The 13,753-nt window shown below is 37.6% G+C and overlaps 1 protein-coding gene across 1 annotated transcript in view; it reads left to right on the forward strand.

Annotated features, from left to right (window-relative positions):
* LOC126260821 (uncharacterized) overlaps window positions 1-13,753 on the forward strand; it is a 162,728-nt gene that overhangs the window by 111,799 nt on the left and 37,176 nt on the right. Inside the window, exon 5 of the mRNA XM_049958205.1 lies at window positions 5,927-6,013. Within this exon, the coding sequence (XP_049814162.1) occupies window positions 5,927-6,013 (87 nt within the window). The remainder of the gene's footprint in view (window positions 1-5,926; window positions 6,014-13,753) is intronic.

The raw sequence follows: 13,753 nt of genomic DNA on the forward strand, positions 1-13,753 counted from the left end.
TGTTGACTGAAATACACTCTTGGAATTCTGAAAGTACAAGGGATAAAATACAGGGATGGAATGGTTATTTACAACTTGTACAGAAACTAGATGGCAGCTACAAGAATCAAGAGGCATGAAAATGAAGCACTGGTTGAGAAGGAAATAAGATATGGCTTTAGCCTATCCCTCATGTTATCCAATCTGTACACTGAGCAAGCAGTAAAGGAAACCAAAGAAAAATTTGGAGAAGGTATTAAAGTTCAGGGGGAAAAACTTACTACTCTGGGGTTTTCTGATGACAATGTAAGTCTGTCAGAGACAGCAAAGGACTCGGAAGAGCAGCTGTGCAGAAAGGACAATGTCTTGAAAGAATAATATAAGATGAACACCAATAAAAGATAAACAAGAATAGTGGAATGTAGTCGAATTAAATCAGGTGATGCTAAGGGAATCAGATTAGGATATTAAACATTTCAAGTAGCAGATGAGTTTTGCTATTTGGGTAGCTAAATGACAAATAATGGACAAAGTAGAGATGATATAAAATGCAGACTGGCAATAACATGAAAAGCATTTCAGAAGCAAAGAAATTTGCTAATATTGAATGTAGATTTAAATGTTAGTAAGTCTTTTCTGGAGATATTTGTCTGAAGTGTAAGAAATGTGGACGATAAGCAACTCAGACACGAAGAGAATAGAAACTTTTGAAATGTGGTGCTACAGAAGAATGCTGATGGGTAGATCACATAACTAATGATTAGGTACTGAATAGAATTGGGGATAAAAGAAATTCATGGCACAACTTGGCTAAAAGAAGGTGTCGATAGATAGGAAACATTCTGAGACATCCAGGGATCACCACTTTAGTATTTGAGGGATTTGTGGGGGAGGAAGGGGAGAAAAAGAGAGAGGGGAATAAATACAGTAAGCAGTTCAAATAGAAGTAGGATGCAGTAGTTATTCAGAGATGAAGAGGCTTGCACAGGATGGAGTAGTGTCAAGAGAGCTTCATGAAACCAATCTTCAGACTGAAGGCAACAACAACATATTGCTGTACTACTTTCCTCAAGTTTTATCATGGTAATAAGCTGGGACCTAAGTAATCATTTTAATTCCAGAAAGTAATTTGTGATACATAATGACAATAAATAACTAAATTCATAAATCAAAATGGATAGATAAGAAATCTAACTCACCAATTGTCAGCAGGGGAACATACACACAAAAGGAATTAACTTTTACAAGCTTTCGGAGCCAGTGGCTCCTTTTCTAGCAGAAGAACTGACGGAAGAGGGGTGAAGGAAAAGGACTGGAGAGGTTTAGGCAAAGGGGTACTGTTCTGAAAATTCACCCAGAGTCCTGGGTCAGGGGAGACTTATCGGATGGAATCAGAAGGAAAGACTGATTGTTGGGGCTGCACCGGATGGGATCCAAAAACCTGAGAGCTTAAAGGTGGAAGACAGGGTAATGTGCAAGACAGAGATTACTACTAAAACATCTGCACAAATTGTTGTTGTTGTGGTCTTCAGGCCTGAGACTGGTTTGATGCAGCTCTCCATGCTACTCTATCCTGTGCAAGTTTCTTCATCTCCCAGTACTTACTGCAACCTACATCCTTCTGAATCTGCTTAGTGTATTCATCTTTTGGTCTCCCTCTATGATTTTTACCCTCCACACTGCCCTCCAATGCTAAATTTGTGATACCCTGATGCCTCAGAACATGTCCTACTAACCGATCCCTTCTTCTAGCCAAGTTGTGCCACAAACTCCTCTTCTCCCCAATTCTATTCAATACCTCCTCATTAGTTATGTGATCTACCCATCCACTCTTCAGCATTCTTCTGTAGCACCACATTTTGAAAGCTTCTATTCTCTTCTTGTCCAAACTATTTACTGTCCATGTTTCACTTCCATACATGGCTACACTCCATACAAATACTTTCAGAAATGGCTTTCTGACACTTAAATCTATACTCGATGTTAACAAATTTCTCTTCTTCAGAAACGCTTTCCTTGCCATTGCCAGTCTACATTTTGTATCCTCTCTACTTCGACCATCATCAGTTATTTTGCTCCCCAAATAGCAAAACTCCTTTACTACTTTAAGTGTCTCATTTCCTAATCTAATACCCTCAACATCACCCGACTTAATTCGACTACATTCCATTATCCTCGTTTTGCTTTTGTTGATGTTCATCTTATATCCTCCCTTCAAGACACCATCCATTCCGTTCAACTGCTCTTCCAAGTCTTTTGCTGTCTCTGACAGAATTACAATGTCATCGGCGAACCTCAAAGTTTTTATTTCTTCTCCATGGATTTTAATACCTACTCCGAATTTTTCTTTTGTTTCCTTTACTGCTTGCTCAATATACAGATTGAATAACATCGGGGAGAGGCTACAACCCTGTCTCACTCCCTTCCCAACCACTGCTTCCCTTTCGTGCCCCTCAACTCTTATAACTGCCATCTGGTTTCTGTACAAATTGTAAATAGCCTTTCGTTCCCTGTATTTTACCCCTGCCACCTTTAGAATTTGAAAGAGAGTATTCCAGTCAACATTGTCAAAAGCTTTCTCTAAGTCTACAAATGCTAGAAACGTAGGTTTGCCTTTCCTTAATCTTTCTTCTAAGATAAGTCGTAAGGTCAGTATTGCCTCACGTGTTCCAATATTTCTACGGAATCCAAACTGATCTTCCCCGAGGTCGGCTTCTACCAGTTTTTTCATTCGTCTGTAAAGAATTCGCGTCAGTATTTTGCAGCTGTGACTTATTAAACTGATTGTTCAGTAATTCTCACATCTGTCAACACCTACTTTCTTTGGAATTGGAATTATTATATTCTTCTTGAAGTCTGAGGGAATTTTGCCTGTCTCATACATCTTGCTCACCACATGGTAGAGTTTTGTCAGGACTGGCTCTCCCAAGGCCGTCAGTAATTCTAATGGAATGTTGTCTACTCCCGGGACCTTGTTTTGACGCAGGTCTTCCAATGCTCTGTCAAACTCTTCACGCAGTATCGTATGTCCCATTTCATCTTCATCTACATCCTCTTCCATTTCTATAATATTGTACTCAAGTACATCGCCCTTGTATAGACCCTCTATATGCTCCTTCCACCTTTTGCTTTCCCTTCTTTGCTTAAAACTGGGTTTCCATCTGAGCTCTTGATATTCATACAAGTGGCTCTCTTTTCTCCAAAGATCTCTTTAATTTTCCTGTAGGCAGTATCTATCTTACCCCTAGTGAGATAAGCCTGTACATCCCTACATTTGTCCTCTAGCCATCCCTGCTTAGCCATTTTGCACTTCCTGTCGATCTGATTTTTGAGACGTTTGTATTCCTTTTTGCCTGTTTCATTTACTGCATTTTTATATTTTCTCCTTTCATCAATTGAATTCAATGTTTCTTCTGTTACCCACGGATTTCTACTGGCACTCGTCTTTTTACCTACTTGATCCTCTGCTGCTTTCACTACTTCATCCCTCAAAGCTACCCATTCTTCTTCTACTGTATTTCTTTCCCCCATTCCTGTCAATTGTTCCCTTATGCTCTCCCTGAAACTCTGTAAACCTCTGGTTTAGTCAGTTTATCCAGGTCCCATCTCCTTAAATTCCCACCTTTTTGCAGTTTCTTCAGTTTTAATCTACAGTTCATAACCAATAGATTGTGGTCAGAGTCCCCATCTGCCCCTGGAAATGTCTTACAATTTAAAACATGGTTCCTAAATCTCTCTCTTACCATTATATAATCTATCTGATACCTACTAGTATCTCCAGGATTCTTCCATGTACACAACATTCTTTTATGAACCAAGTATTAGCTATGATTAAGTTATGCTCTGTACAAAATTCTAGCATTATTCACCTACTATGTTTCCTTCTCTCTCTTTTCCTACTCTCGAATTCCAGTCACCCATGACTATTAAATTTTCGTCTCCCTTCATAGCTGAATAATTTCTTTTATCTCATCGTACATTTCATCAATTTCTTCATTCTCTTCAGAGCTCGTTGGCATATAAACTTGTACTACTGTAGTAGGCATGGGCTTCGTGTCTATCTTAGCCACAATAATGCGTTCACTATGCTCTTTGTAGTAGCTTACCTGCACACCTATTTTTTATTCATTATTAAACCTACTCCTGCATTACCTCTATTTGATTTTGTATTTATAACCCTGTATTCACCTGACCAAAAGTCTTGTTCCTCCTGCCACCGAACTTCACTAATTCCCACTATATCTAACTTTAACCTATCCATTTCCCTTTTTAAATTTTCTAACTTATCTGCCCGATTAAGGGATCTGACATTCCACGCTCCGATCCGTAGAACGCTAGTTTTCTTTCTCCTGATAACGATGTCCTCCTGAGTAGTCCCCGCCCGGAGATCTGAATGGGGGACTATTTTACCTCCGGAATATTTTACCCAAGAGGACGCCATCATCATTTAACCATACAGTAAAGCTGCATGCCCTTGGGAAAAATTACGGCTGTAGTTTCCCCTTGCTTTCAGCCGTTCACAGTAACAGCACAGTTGCCCCTGCAACTACTGAAAAGGCTGCTGCCCCTCTTCAGGAACCACATGTTTGTCTGGTCTCTCAACAGATACCCCTCCGTTGTGGTTGCACCTACGGTACGGCCATCGGTATCACTGAGGCACACAAGCCTCCCCACCAACGGCAAGGTCCATGGTTCATGGGGGGATTAATAAGAGTGAAAAGCTATATGCATTGCATATAACAGAGTTGGGAGAGGGGGGACAGAGAAAAACTGATAAATCGGAAAATGAAAGAAATAAAAACTAAAATGGAGTGAAGAAAGGAGTAGTTACTGTGAATAAATGCTGAGACAGAAGGACTTAATGTAAATTAAGGCCAGGTTGGTGGTGATAACCAACACAAAATGATTTAACTTTTACAAGCTTTTGGAGACAGTGGCTCCTTCTTGTGGCAGAAGAAGCATGACTACAACTTAGTTATCAGTCAGGATGAATAGGCATAGGCAGAGGGTGTATACAGGCAACACACAATATCCTGTTACAGAGCATGCTGTACAACATGACAGTCACAACCTCGGTGCCTGTTTCACCACATGTGCCATTTGGATTCTTGCCCCAGACACCAGTTTCGCAGAACTCTGCAGGTGGGGACTAGCACTACAACATGTCCTTGGTTCACCACCCATCTGGTCTTAATTTATATTCTTTCCTTCTGTCTCAGCATTTATTCACATTAACTACTCCTTTCTTCACTCCACTTCGGTTTCCTACATCTTCCATTTTCTGACTTGTCTATTTTTTGTCATCTCCCCTCCAACCTCTTTTACATACAATGCACTTAGCTTTTCACTTATATTAGCTCATGCGCAATGTTTTAGCAGTAATCTCTGTCTTGCATATCACCCTGTCTTCCACCTTTAAGCTCTCAGGTTTTCAAATCTCATCAATGCAATCCTCAACAATCAATCTTTTCTTCTGATCCCGTCCGGTAAATCTCTCCTGACCCAAGATTATGGGTGATTTTTCTGAACAATACCCCTTTCCATAAACCTCTCCAGGGCTTTTTCTTCACCCCTATTGCTTTCCTTCAATTGTTCTGCCAGAAGAAGGAGCCACTGGCTTCGAAAGCTTGTAAAAGTTAAATCCTTTTGTGTATATGTTCCCCTGCCGCCACTTGGTGAGTAGATTTTTTATCTTTCCATTTATATTATATTATCAATAATTGATTATTTTCATTGTTAAATTCATGAATCTCTATTTAAGCATATCAATTGCCCAAGGAAGTATTTAAACATGTCAGTTGCACAAGAGATGAGTGTCATTTTCCTTTTATTTCACATCAAATTTTCTGTTGGAATTTCAGCTATGAAACAAAATGCTCTGCATTTTTTCCACTTTCCAATACAAAAAAATTTAGCTGTCTAGATATACGTTGTACTTTTGTTGCAGGTACAGCTCAACAAGAAACTCTTCAGGTAACAGAGTTGTATGAGTATATACTAAAGGCAAATTCTATTGAGAGACCTCTGGTACCAGGTAATAAATCACATAGTTCCTCATAATAAGATAATCATTCCAATTTCATTTTAGCATTGTCTTTTGACTCCTTGCATTCTGATTGGACATTTTCATTGCACATTGACGTTGAACATAGGTGGTGATAATATTAATGTGACTGGATTGTGTATGAAACAGAACATACAGGTATTTCAATGTCTCTACTGTTGGTAAATTTATTACTTTCTAAATTTAATAATTTAATCTTTTATTAAATAATACATAAGTAAAGGTAACAATTCACCAAATAGTAGAGGCATCATTTCGTCAAAAGGCAAAAAAACCAAGACTGTAAACTTTGTTAGCTTTAGGACAAATCCTTTTTTGAGCTGCAATATGCATATGTACATGTACACATGCACACACACTATGGCTGTCATTGTAGGTCAGTGCCACCTGTTATGAAAATTGCACGCAAAAATCATATAACAGATGTTGGCCTCAAGTCATATCGTCTGCACTTTAAACATAAATAAAACATAAAATATGTAAATAGGACATTGAATTTACATTATAAATTAATTGTATGGATTAGTAAAATGTTAAATTGCTTTTGTAATGGTATTTCCTTGTGAATTATGAGTAGAACAGCCATGTACATTAGTGCCATCTGGTTGGCTGCTTTCCTTACACCATCAGGAGTATGTTCCAACCAGTTTGCAATAATGCTTCATGAAAATGACTTTAATGAGATACTTGTATCAATATATTTTGGGTTGGTGTTAAGTTCTGATATGTTCACATTGTATTCTACTTGCTCATGTTTTATTCAGAGTCATTGCCTTGTTTTTCAAGTATGCTATGTCTTTTTTAGATGCTCTGAACATGCTGTAAAGCTGATATGTATAAGGATTAGTAAAATTTAACAAAGACTGTTGGTCAAGACTAAAGTGTTATTACAATGCCACAAATCATTGTCCTGCTGTCTAGAGAGTAGGTCCCACAAACGTCTGCACTACCATACCACAAGTAAGCAAATGTGTCATTCGGATTTGGTTGTGTGGTAAACTATATGCTTGAAGCCCATCTGTCTCTGCTCTGTTGTTGTGATCAGGCAATTTCTTTGTAAGGCTATTTAGATTTTCTCAAAGTATGTGACAGTTGAAAAAAAGTGGATATTGTTTTCATTTATAGTGAATGTCTCAAAACTGTTAGAACAGTGGAGTGGTCACATGCTGAAAGGTATCCTATTCACGACAAATCCTCATGATCGGTCTTTGCAAATATTGTTTTTTTTTTTTTTTTTTTTTTTTTCCAGTAACTGGCAGCATGAAAAACAAAATACAATAATGACATAGAACAGCAACTGGTGAGAGAGAAACAACTTTTGTTTTAGGAGCAGTAACAAACAATCAATGTGGCACTATGAAGTGGCTAGAATGTGCCATTGGGATCAGCCAAAGGAGTGTTCTGTGAATACTACAGTCCAACACATTTCAAGCTTTCCACATTCTATTCCATTGAATGCTTCATGGAAATAAGTTACAAAATCTGTTACAGTGGCATCTACGGAAAAACCAAAGTGATAATAAATTTATATGGATAATTTTCTTTATGGATGAAGCAGTTTACAAACCATGGGTAAATCAGTCTTTTCAATGTGCACCCATTGTCTGTTGAAAACCAACATTGGCCGAAAGAAGTGGATAAACAACCACCTTGGTATGTCAACACATGGTACACACTTCTGTTTTATTGGCGGGATTCTAAATAGCCACAGGTATCCACAGTTCCAAGCATGTAAGCTGCCACTGTTATTTGAAGAAATCCCATTGGAGATAAGGGAATTCATTTGGTACCAACATGACAGATATGCCATTCTTTCTGCATGAATCATTACAGAGCTTCTCGACAAATTGTCCGCATACCTACAGGACTAACCACCTCTGGATTTCTGTCTGTGGGAAAAATTAAAACAAGAGGTTATACCAAATCTGTTTTACAGGAACCTTTGTTTAATATAAGATTATGATATCTATCCTGACTGCAAATATATGATTACATTCTTTTTTTAGCTGTGTTTTATCTAAAATTGCAAACCTGATGTTCCAAAAAGAGATCCTATGGGATCAATGAATTGTACAGGGATAATTATTTAAATTTAATTTTTTTTATTGTTTTTTGTAATGTTCTGGAACTCCATTTTTATCTCTGAATTTAAAGAAGTTAGTTAGCTTAGAAATTTCATTTGTTTCATTTAACCATAACTAGCACATATTTCACATTTTGCAATATCTAATTATGAAAATCTCCTGTAACATTTCACTATCCATTAAATATAGAACTGTTGTATTTTTTTATAAAAATCAGATATATGGAAGAAAGTACAAGTTATTTGTTAGTTTAGCAATGTGATGTGCCTCATAAACTTTAAGAATATTCCATTTCATAACTGTATCCAATAATATATAATTATTTTACTTTTATAAAATTAGTTTATATCCAGAGTTATATTTCTTTGTAAATGTTAACTCAAGGATGCAGAAAAATATGCACAAGATTTAATTTGCTTAATTGCTGGTTCTGAAGAGATCTAGATTTTCACGCTGTAAAATATATTGCTCAAGTTTCATACAAAAAGTGTGACAGTCTTTGATTTGTTTTCAACTAGAGCAGTGTTGGTTTGGAACTGGAGTAAGCAAGTCTTTGTTTGGAAGTGCGACAGAACAGTCTATGTTTTCAGAGTTGCGTATGATACTGTGAATTAAATATGTGCTATGTACATCTTTTTAATTTACGACTGTGGCTTTTAATTGAATTAATATCTAAAACAGATTATAATCCTGTCATGTGAAAGACACTCTTTAGCAAAGTGCAAGATGCTGAAACATGATGTTGATTGTCTGCCGTTGTGTGAAATGGAAACAAACCATCATTTTTTAAAACTGTGAATAAGTACCTTCTCTGATATTCATAAGCCAGGACCCAAAAATCATTCCATGGACTTTATCAAGATGATAAGCAGAGCCACAAATGCTACAACAAACAAGATGAGTGGAAAACAATCTTTCTAATCATTGTAACAATTATTTTAGAACTGGTTTTCTGCACTGTTGTTTCCTGTTCTACTTAATAATAGCTTTACATGTCAGTTTGTCCTGACGAAGAAATGTAAACACATCATCAACAATTTCATAACAAAGATTTTTAGTTGTACTTATGGAACAGTTGACAACTCCTGAAAACATGAAATGCCATGTAACACAGGCCGGTGCTGCAGTAATTCCAGATGAAATTCAGCTTGCAGTATTGCCTGTCCACAATCACTTCGTAGCATGTATCAATGCTTAATGTCACCACTCAACATTTTGAGCACTTGATATGACAGTCATAATAATAAACACATGTACTGTACCTGATATATTTGTTTATTAACAATTGGTGTAGCAGGACACTAGTTTGTGGGACCTCTTCTCCTGACAGCAGGACAGCGTTTGCAGCACTGTTCTGTTCTTACTGTTTAATCAAGTTCCAGGTATGTTATGTCACTGCAGTCCTCTTCAAAGAAGCTCTTTCCAATGCAGAAAGAGGAGGAGAAAATATGGAGCTAGTATCATAATTCACCAGTTATAAATGTTAAAATTTACTTGTATACAGAAGAAAATGTGCCCTATTAACTGCTACAGCTTCTAAAAATCTGCACCATGGTATACTCTGTATGTATCTACAGTGGTCTGTCTTAGCTGCCTTACCCTGTATTTATGAATTCTGAGAAGTTTCACATATCTTCACTTTGGGTCTGTGGAAATTCCTATCCCAAATCTGGTGTATTTATTGAGGTTTCTAGGCCATTTGAGTATTTTTGGTTACTATTTATTTTCCTGTCTTTTCTTGGAGATAAAATATCTTCAGATTGCAAAGAGCAACTCTGTCTTCTTATGTTGGCAAGTAATGCCTTCCTAACTCTTGGAGTACAGTTCATAATTTAAGCCATTATTACTAAACACCTTTATTATAAAGCAATTATTTCAGTTTCAGGTATACAGGCAGACAAAAGCCTTGACTCTCTCATTAAATCCTGCATACTTGACCCAGGCTTTCCTGAATTTGTTGAACAAGTCCAGTCAAAGTTAGAAGAAATACAGAAAATTTCATCATGAACATTTGACTGAAATAAAATTAATGTGTTTCTTGTGCTTGTAAGAAATAATGTTCAATAAAAACTTGAATAATTTTTTTCCCTACCATGATGTATTTTAATACCAGAGAGCTAAATTACGTTACTATTATTTAAACTCCTCTTCTCTTTCTTCAGGAGATATTTTGGCTCTGGAAGAATATCCTAATGATTAACAAACTGTCCATCCATTATTTGGTAATTATTATTTTTCTTTTGATTTTGATTCTATGGCCAATTCCCTTGTTTTTATCACATGTGTCAACTATCCTACAGGAAATCTCTGTGCATCAATTGTTTTCGAGCTGTGTAAACTTTGAATTTTGCATGTATTTTAACTGTTTGTTTATTGTGCTTCTAAGCTAGACATGGGGAACCTGTCAATCATGTGTGGAAACTACCTACATACTATTCACGCTTGGCTCTGTACTACACCAATGCACGTTCCAATGAAACAGTTTTGACCAGGGTCTGGAACACCTCCCAGTATCACAAACAGTGTACTGTGCATTAGTTGGTACACACTAATCACTTACAAAACAAATTTAAAAAAAAGGATGCATGATTCACAAGCTAGAGGTTGAGCTAGATATCTATTTTGCAATCTTTCTGACTTTGGTGGTGATATACCAAAGTAGGTTTGCAACTGACCTCATGAGACAGAGTTATCCATATTACAACTATTTGTCCTGAAGGGAAATAACTGGGAACCGAATCCAGAATCTCTAAGTAGTAGTCTTGTTAAACAATGAAAACAATTGTGTTGGAAATAGCATGTTTCCAAGATATTGTTTAGTGTAGGTAGAGACGTTTCTTTTGTAGTCTGCACTATAAATGGAGGTATGAAAACAAAAAATAAAAAGACAATATTTCTGCCTAAGAATGTGTAAGGCAGATAATTAGGTTAATTTTCCCTAGCACACTGGATTGAAGTTGTTCTTGTTGTTGTGGTCTTCAGTCCTGAGACTGGTTTGATGCAGCTCTCCATGCCACTCCATCCTGTGCAAGCTTCTTCATCTCCCAGTACCTACTGCAACCTACATCCTTCTGAATCTGCTTAGTGTATTCATCTCTTGGTCTCCCCCTACGATTTTTACCCTCCACGCTGCCCTCCAATACTAAATTGGTGATCCCTTGATGCCTCAGAACATGTCCTACCAACTGATCCCTTCTTCTGGTCAAGTTGTGCCACAAACTCCTCCTCTCCCCAATCCTATTCAGTACCTCCTCATTAGTTATGTGATCTACCCATCTAATCTTCAGCATTCTTCTGTAGCACCACATTTCGAAAGCTTCTATTCTCTTCTTGTCCAAACTATTTACTGTCCATGTTTCACTTCCATACATGGCTACACTCCATACAAATACTTTCAGAAATGACTTCCTGACACTTAAATCTATACTCGATGTTAACAAATTTCTCTTCTTCAGAAACGCTTTCCTTGCCATTGCCAGTATACATTTTATATCCTCTCTACTTCGACCATCATCAGTTATTTTGCTCCCCAAATAGCAAAACTCCTTTACTACTTTAAGTGTCTCATTTCCTAATCTAATACCCTCAACATCACCCGACTTAATTCGACTACATTCCATTATCCTCGTTTTGCTTTTGTTGATGTTCATCTTATATCCTCCCTTCAAGACACCATCCATTCCATTCAACTGCTCTTCCAAGTCCTTTGCTGTCTCTGACAGAATTACAATGTCATCGGCGAACCTCAAAGTTTTTATTTCTTCTCCATGGATTTTAATACCTACTCCGAACTTTTCTTTTCTTTCCTTTACTGCTAGCTCAATATACAGATTGAATAACATCGGGGAGAGGCTACAACCTTGTCTTACTCCCTTCCCAACCACTGCTTCCCTTTCATGTCCCTCGACTCTTATAACTGCCATCTGGTTTCTGTACAAATTGTAAATAGCCTTTCGCTCCCTGTATTTTAGCCCTGTCACCTTTAGAATTTGAAAGAGAGTATTCCAGTCAACATTGTCAAAAGCTTTCTCTAAGTCTACAAATGCTAGAAACGTAGGTTTGCCTTTCCTTAATGTTTCTTCTAAGATAAGTCGTAAGGTCAGTATTGCCTCACGTGTTCCAGTATTTCTACGGAATCCAAACTGATCTTCCCCGAGGTCGGCTTCTACTAGTTTTTCCATTCGTCTGTAAAGAATTCGTGTTAGTATTTTGCAGCTGTGGCTTATTAAACTGATTGTTCGTCAATTCTCACATCTGTCAACACCTGCTTTCTTTGGGATTGGAATTATTATATTCTTCTTGAAGTCTAAGGGAATATCGCCTGTTTCATACATCTTGCTCACCAGATGGTAGAGTTTTGTCAGGACTGGCTCTCCCAAGGCCGTCAGTAGTTCCGATGGAATGTTGTCTACTCCGGGGGCCTTGTTTCGACTCAGGTCTTTCAGTGCTCTGACAAACTCTTCACGCAGTATCGTATCTCCCATTTCATCTTCATCTACATGCTCTTCCATTTCCATAATATTGTCCTCAAGTACATCGCCCTTGTATAGACCCTCTATATACTCCTTCCACCTTTCTGCTTTCCCTTCTTTGCTTATAACTGGGTTTCCATCTTGAGCTCTTGATGTTCATACAAGTGGTTCTCTTATCTCCAAAGGTCTCTTTAATTTTTCTATAGGCAGTATCTATCTTACCCCTAGTGAGATAGGCCTGTACATCCTTACATTTGTCCTCAAGTCATCCCTGCTTAGCCATTTTGCACTTCCTGTCGATCTGATTTTTGAGACGTTTGTATTCCTTTTTGCCTGCTTCATTTACTGCATTTTTATATTTTCTCCTTTCATCAATTAAATTCAATATTTCTTCTGTTACCCAAGGATTTCTACTAGCTCTCATCTTTTTACCTACTTGATCCTCTGCTGCCTTCACTACTTCATCCCTCAAAGCTACCCATTCTTCTTCTACTGTATTTCTTTCCCCCATTCCTGTCAATTGTTCCCTTATGCTCTCCCTGAAACTCTGTACAACCTCTGGTTCTTTCAGTTTACCCAGGTCCCATCTCCTTAAATTCCCACCTTTTTGCAGTTTCTTCAGTTTTAATCTATAGGTCATAACCAATAGATTGTGGTCAGAGTCCACATCTGCCCCTGGAAATGTCTTACAATGTAAAACCTGGTTCCTAAATCTCTGTCTTACCATTATATAATCTATCTGATACCTTTTAGTATCTCCAGGGTTCTTCCATGTATACAACCTTCTATCATGATTCTTAAACCAAGTGTTAGCTATGATTAAGTTGTGCTCTGTGCAAAATTCTACCAGGCGGCTTCCTCTTTCATTTCTTAGCCCCAATCCATATTCACCTACTACGTTTCCTTCTCTCCCTTTTCCTACACTCGAATTCCAGTCACCCATGACTATTAAATTTTCGTCTCCCTTCACTATCTGAATAATTTCTTTTATTTCATCATACATTTCTTCAATTTCTTCGTCATCTGCAGAGCTAGTTGGCATATGAACTTGTACTACTGTAGTAGGTGTGGGCTTCGTATCTATCTTGGCCACAATAATGCGTTCACTATGCTGTTTGTAGTAGCTTACCCGCATTCCTATTTTCCTATTCATT

The sequence above is a fragment of the Schistocerca nitens genome, chromosome 5, assembly GCF_023898315.1.
Source record: "Schistocerca nitens isolate TAMUIC-IGC-003100 chromosome 5, iqSchNite1.1, whole genome shotgun sequence".
Lineage (NCBI taxonomy): Eukaryota > Metazoa > Arthropoda > Insecta > Orthoptera > Acrididae > Schistocerca > Schistocerca nitens.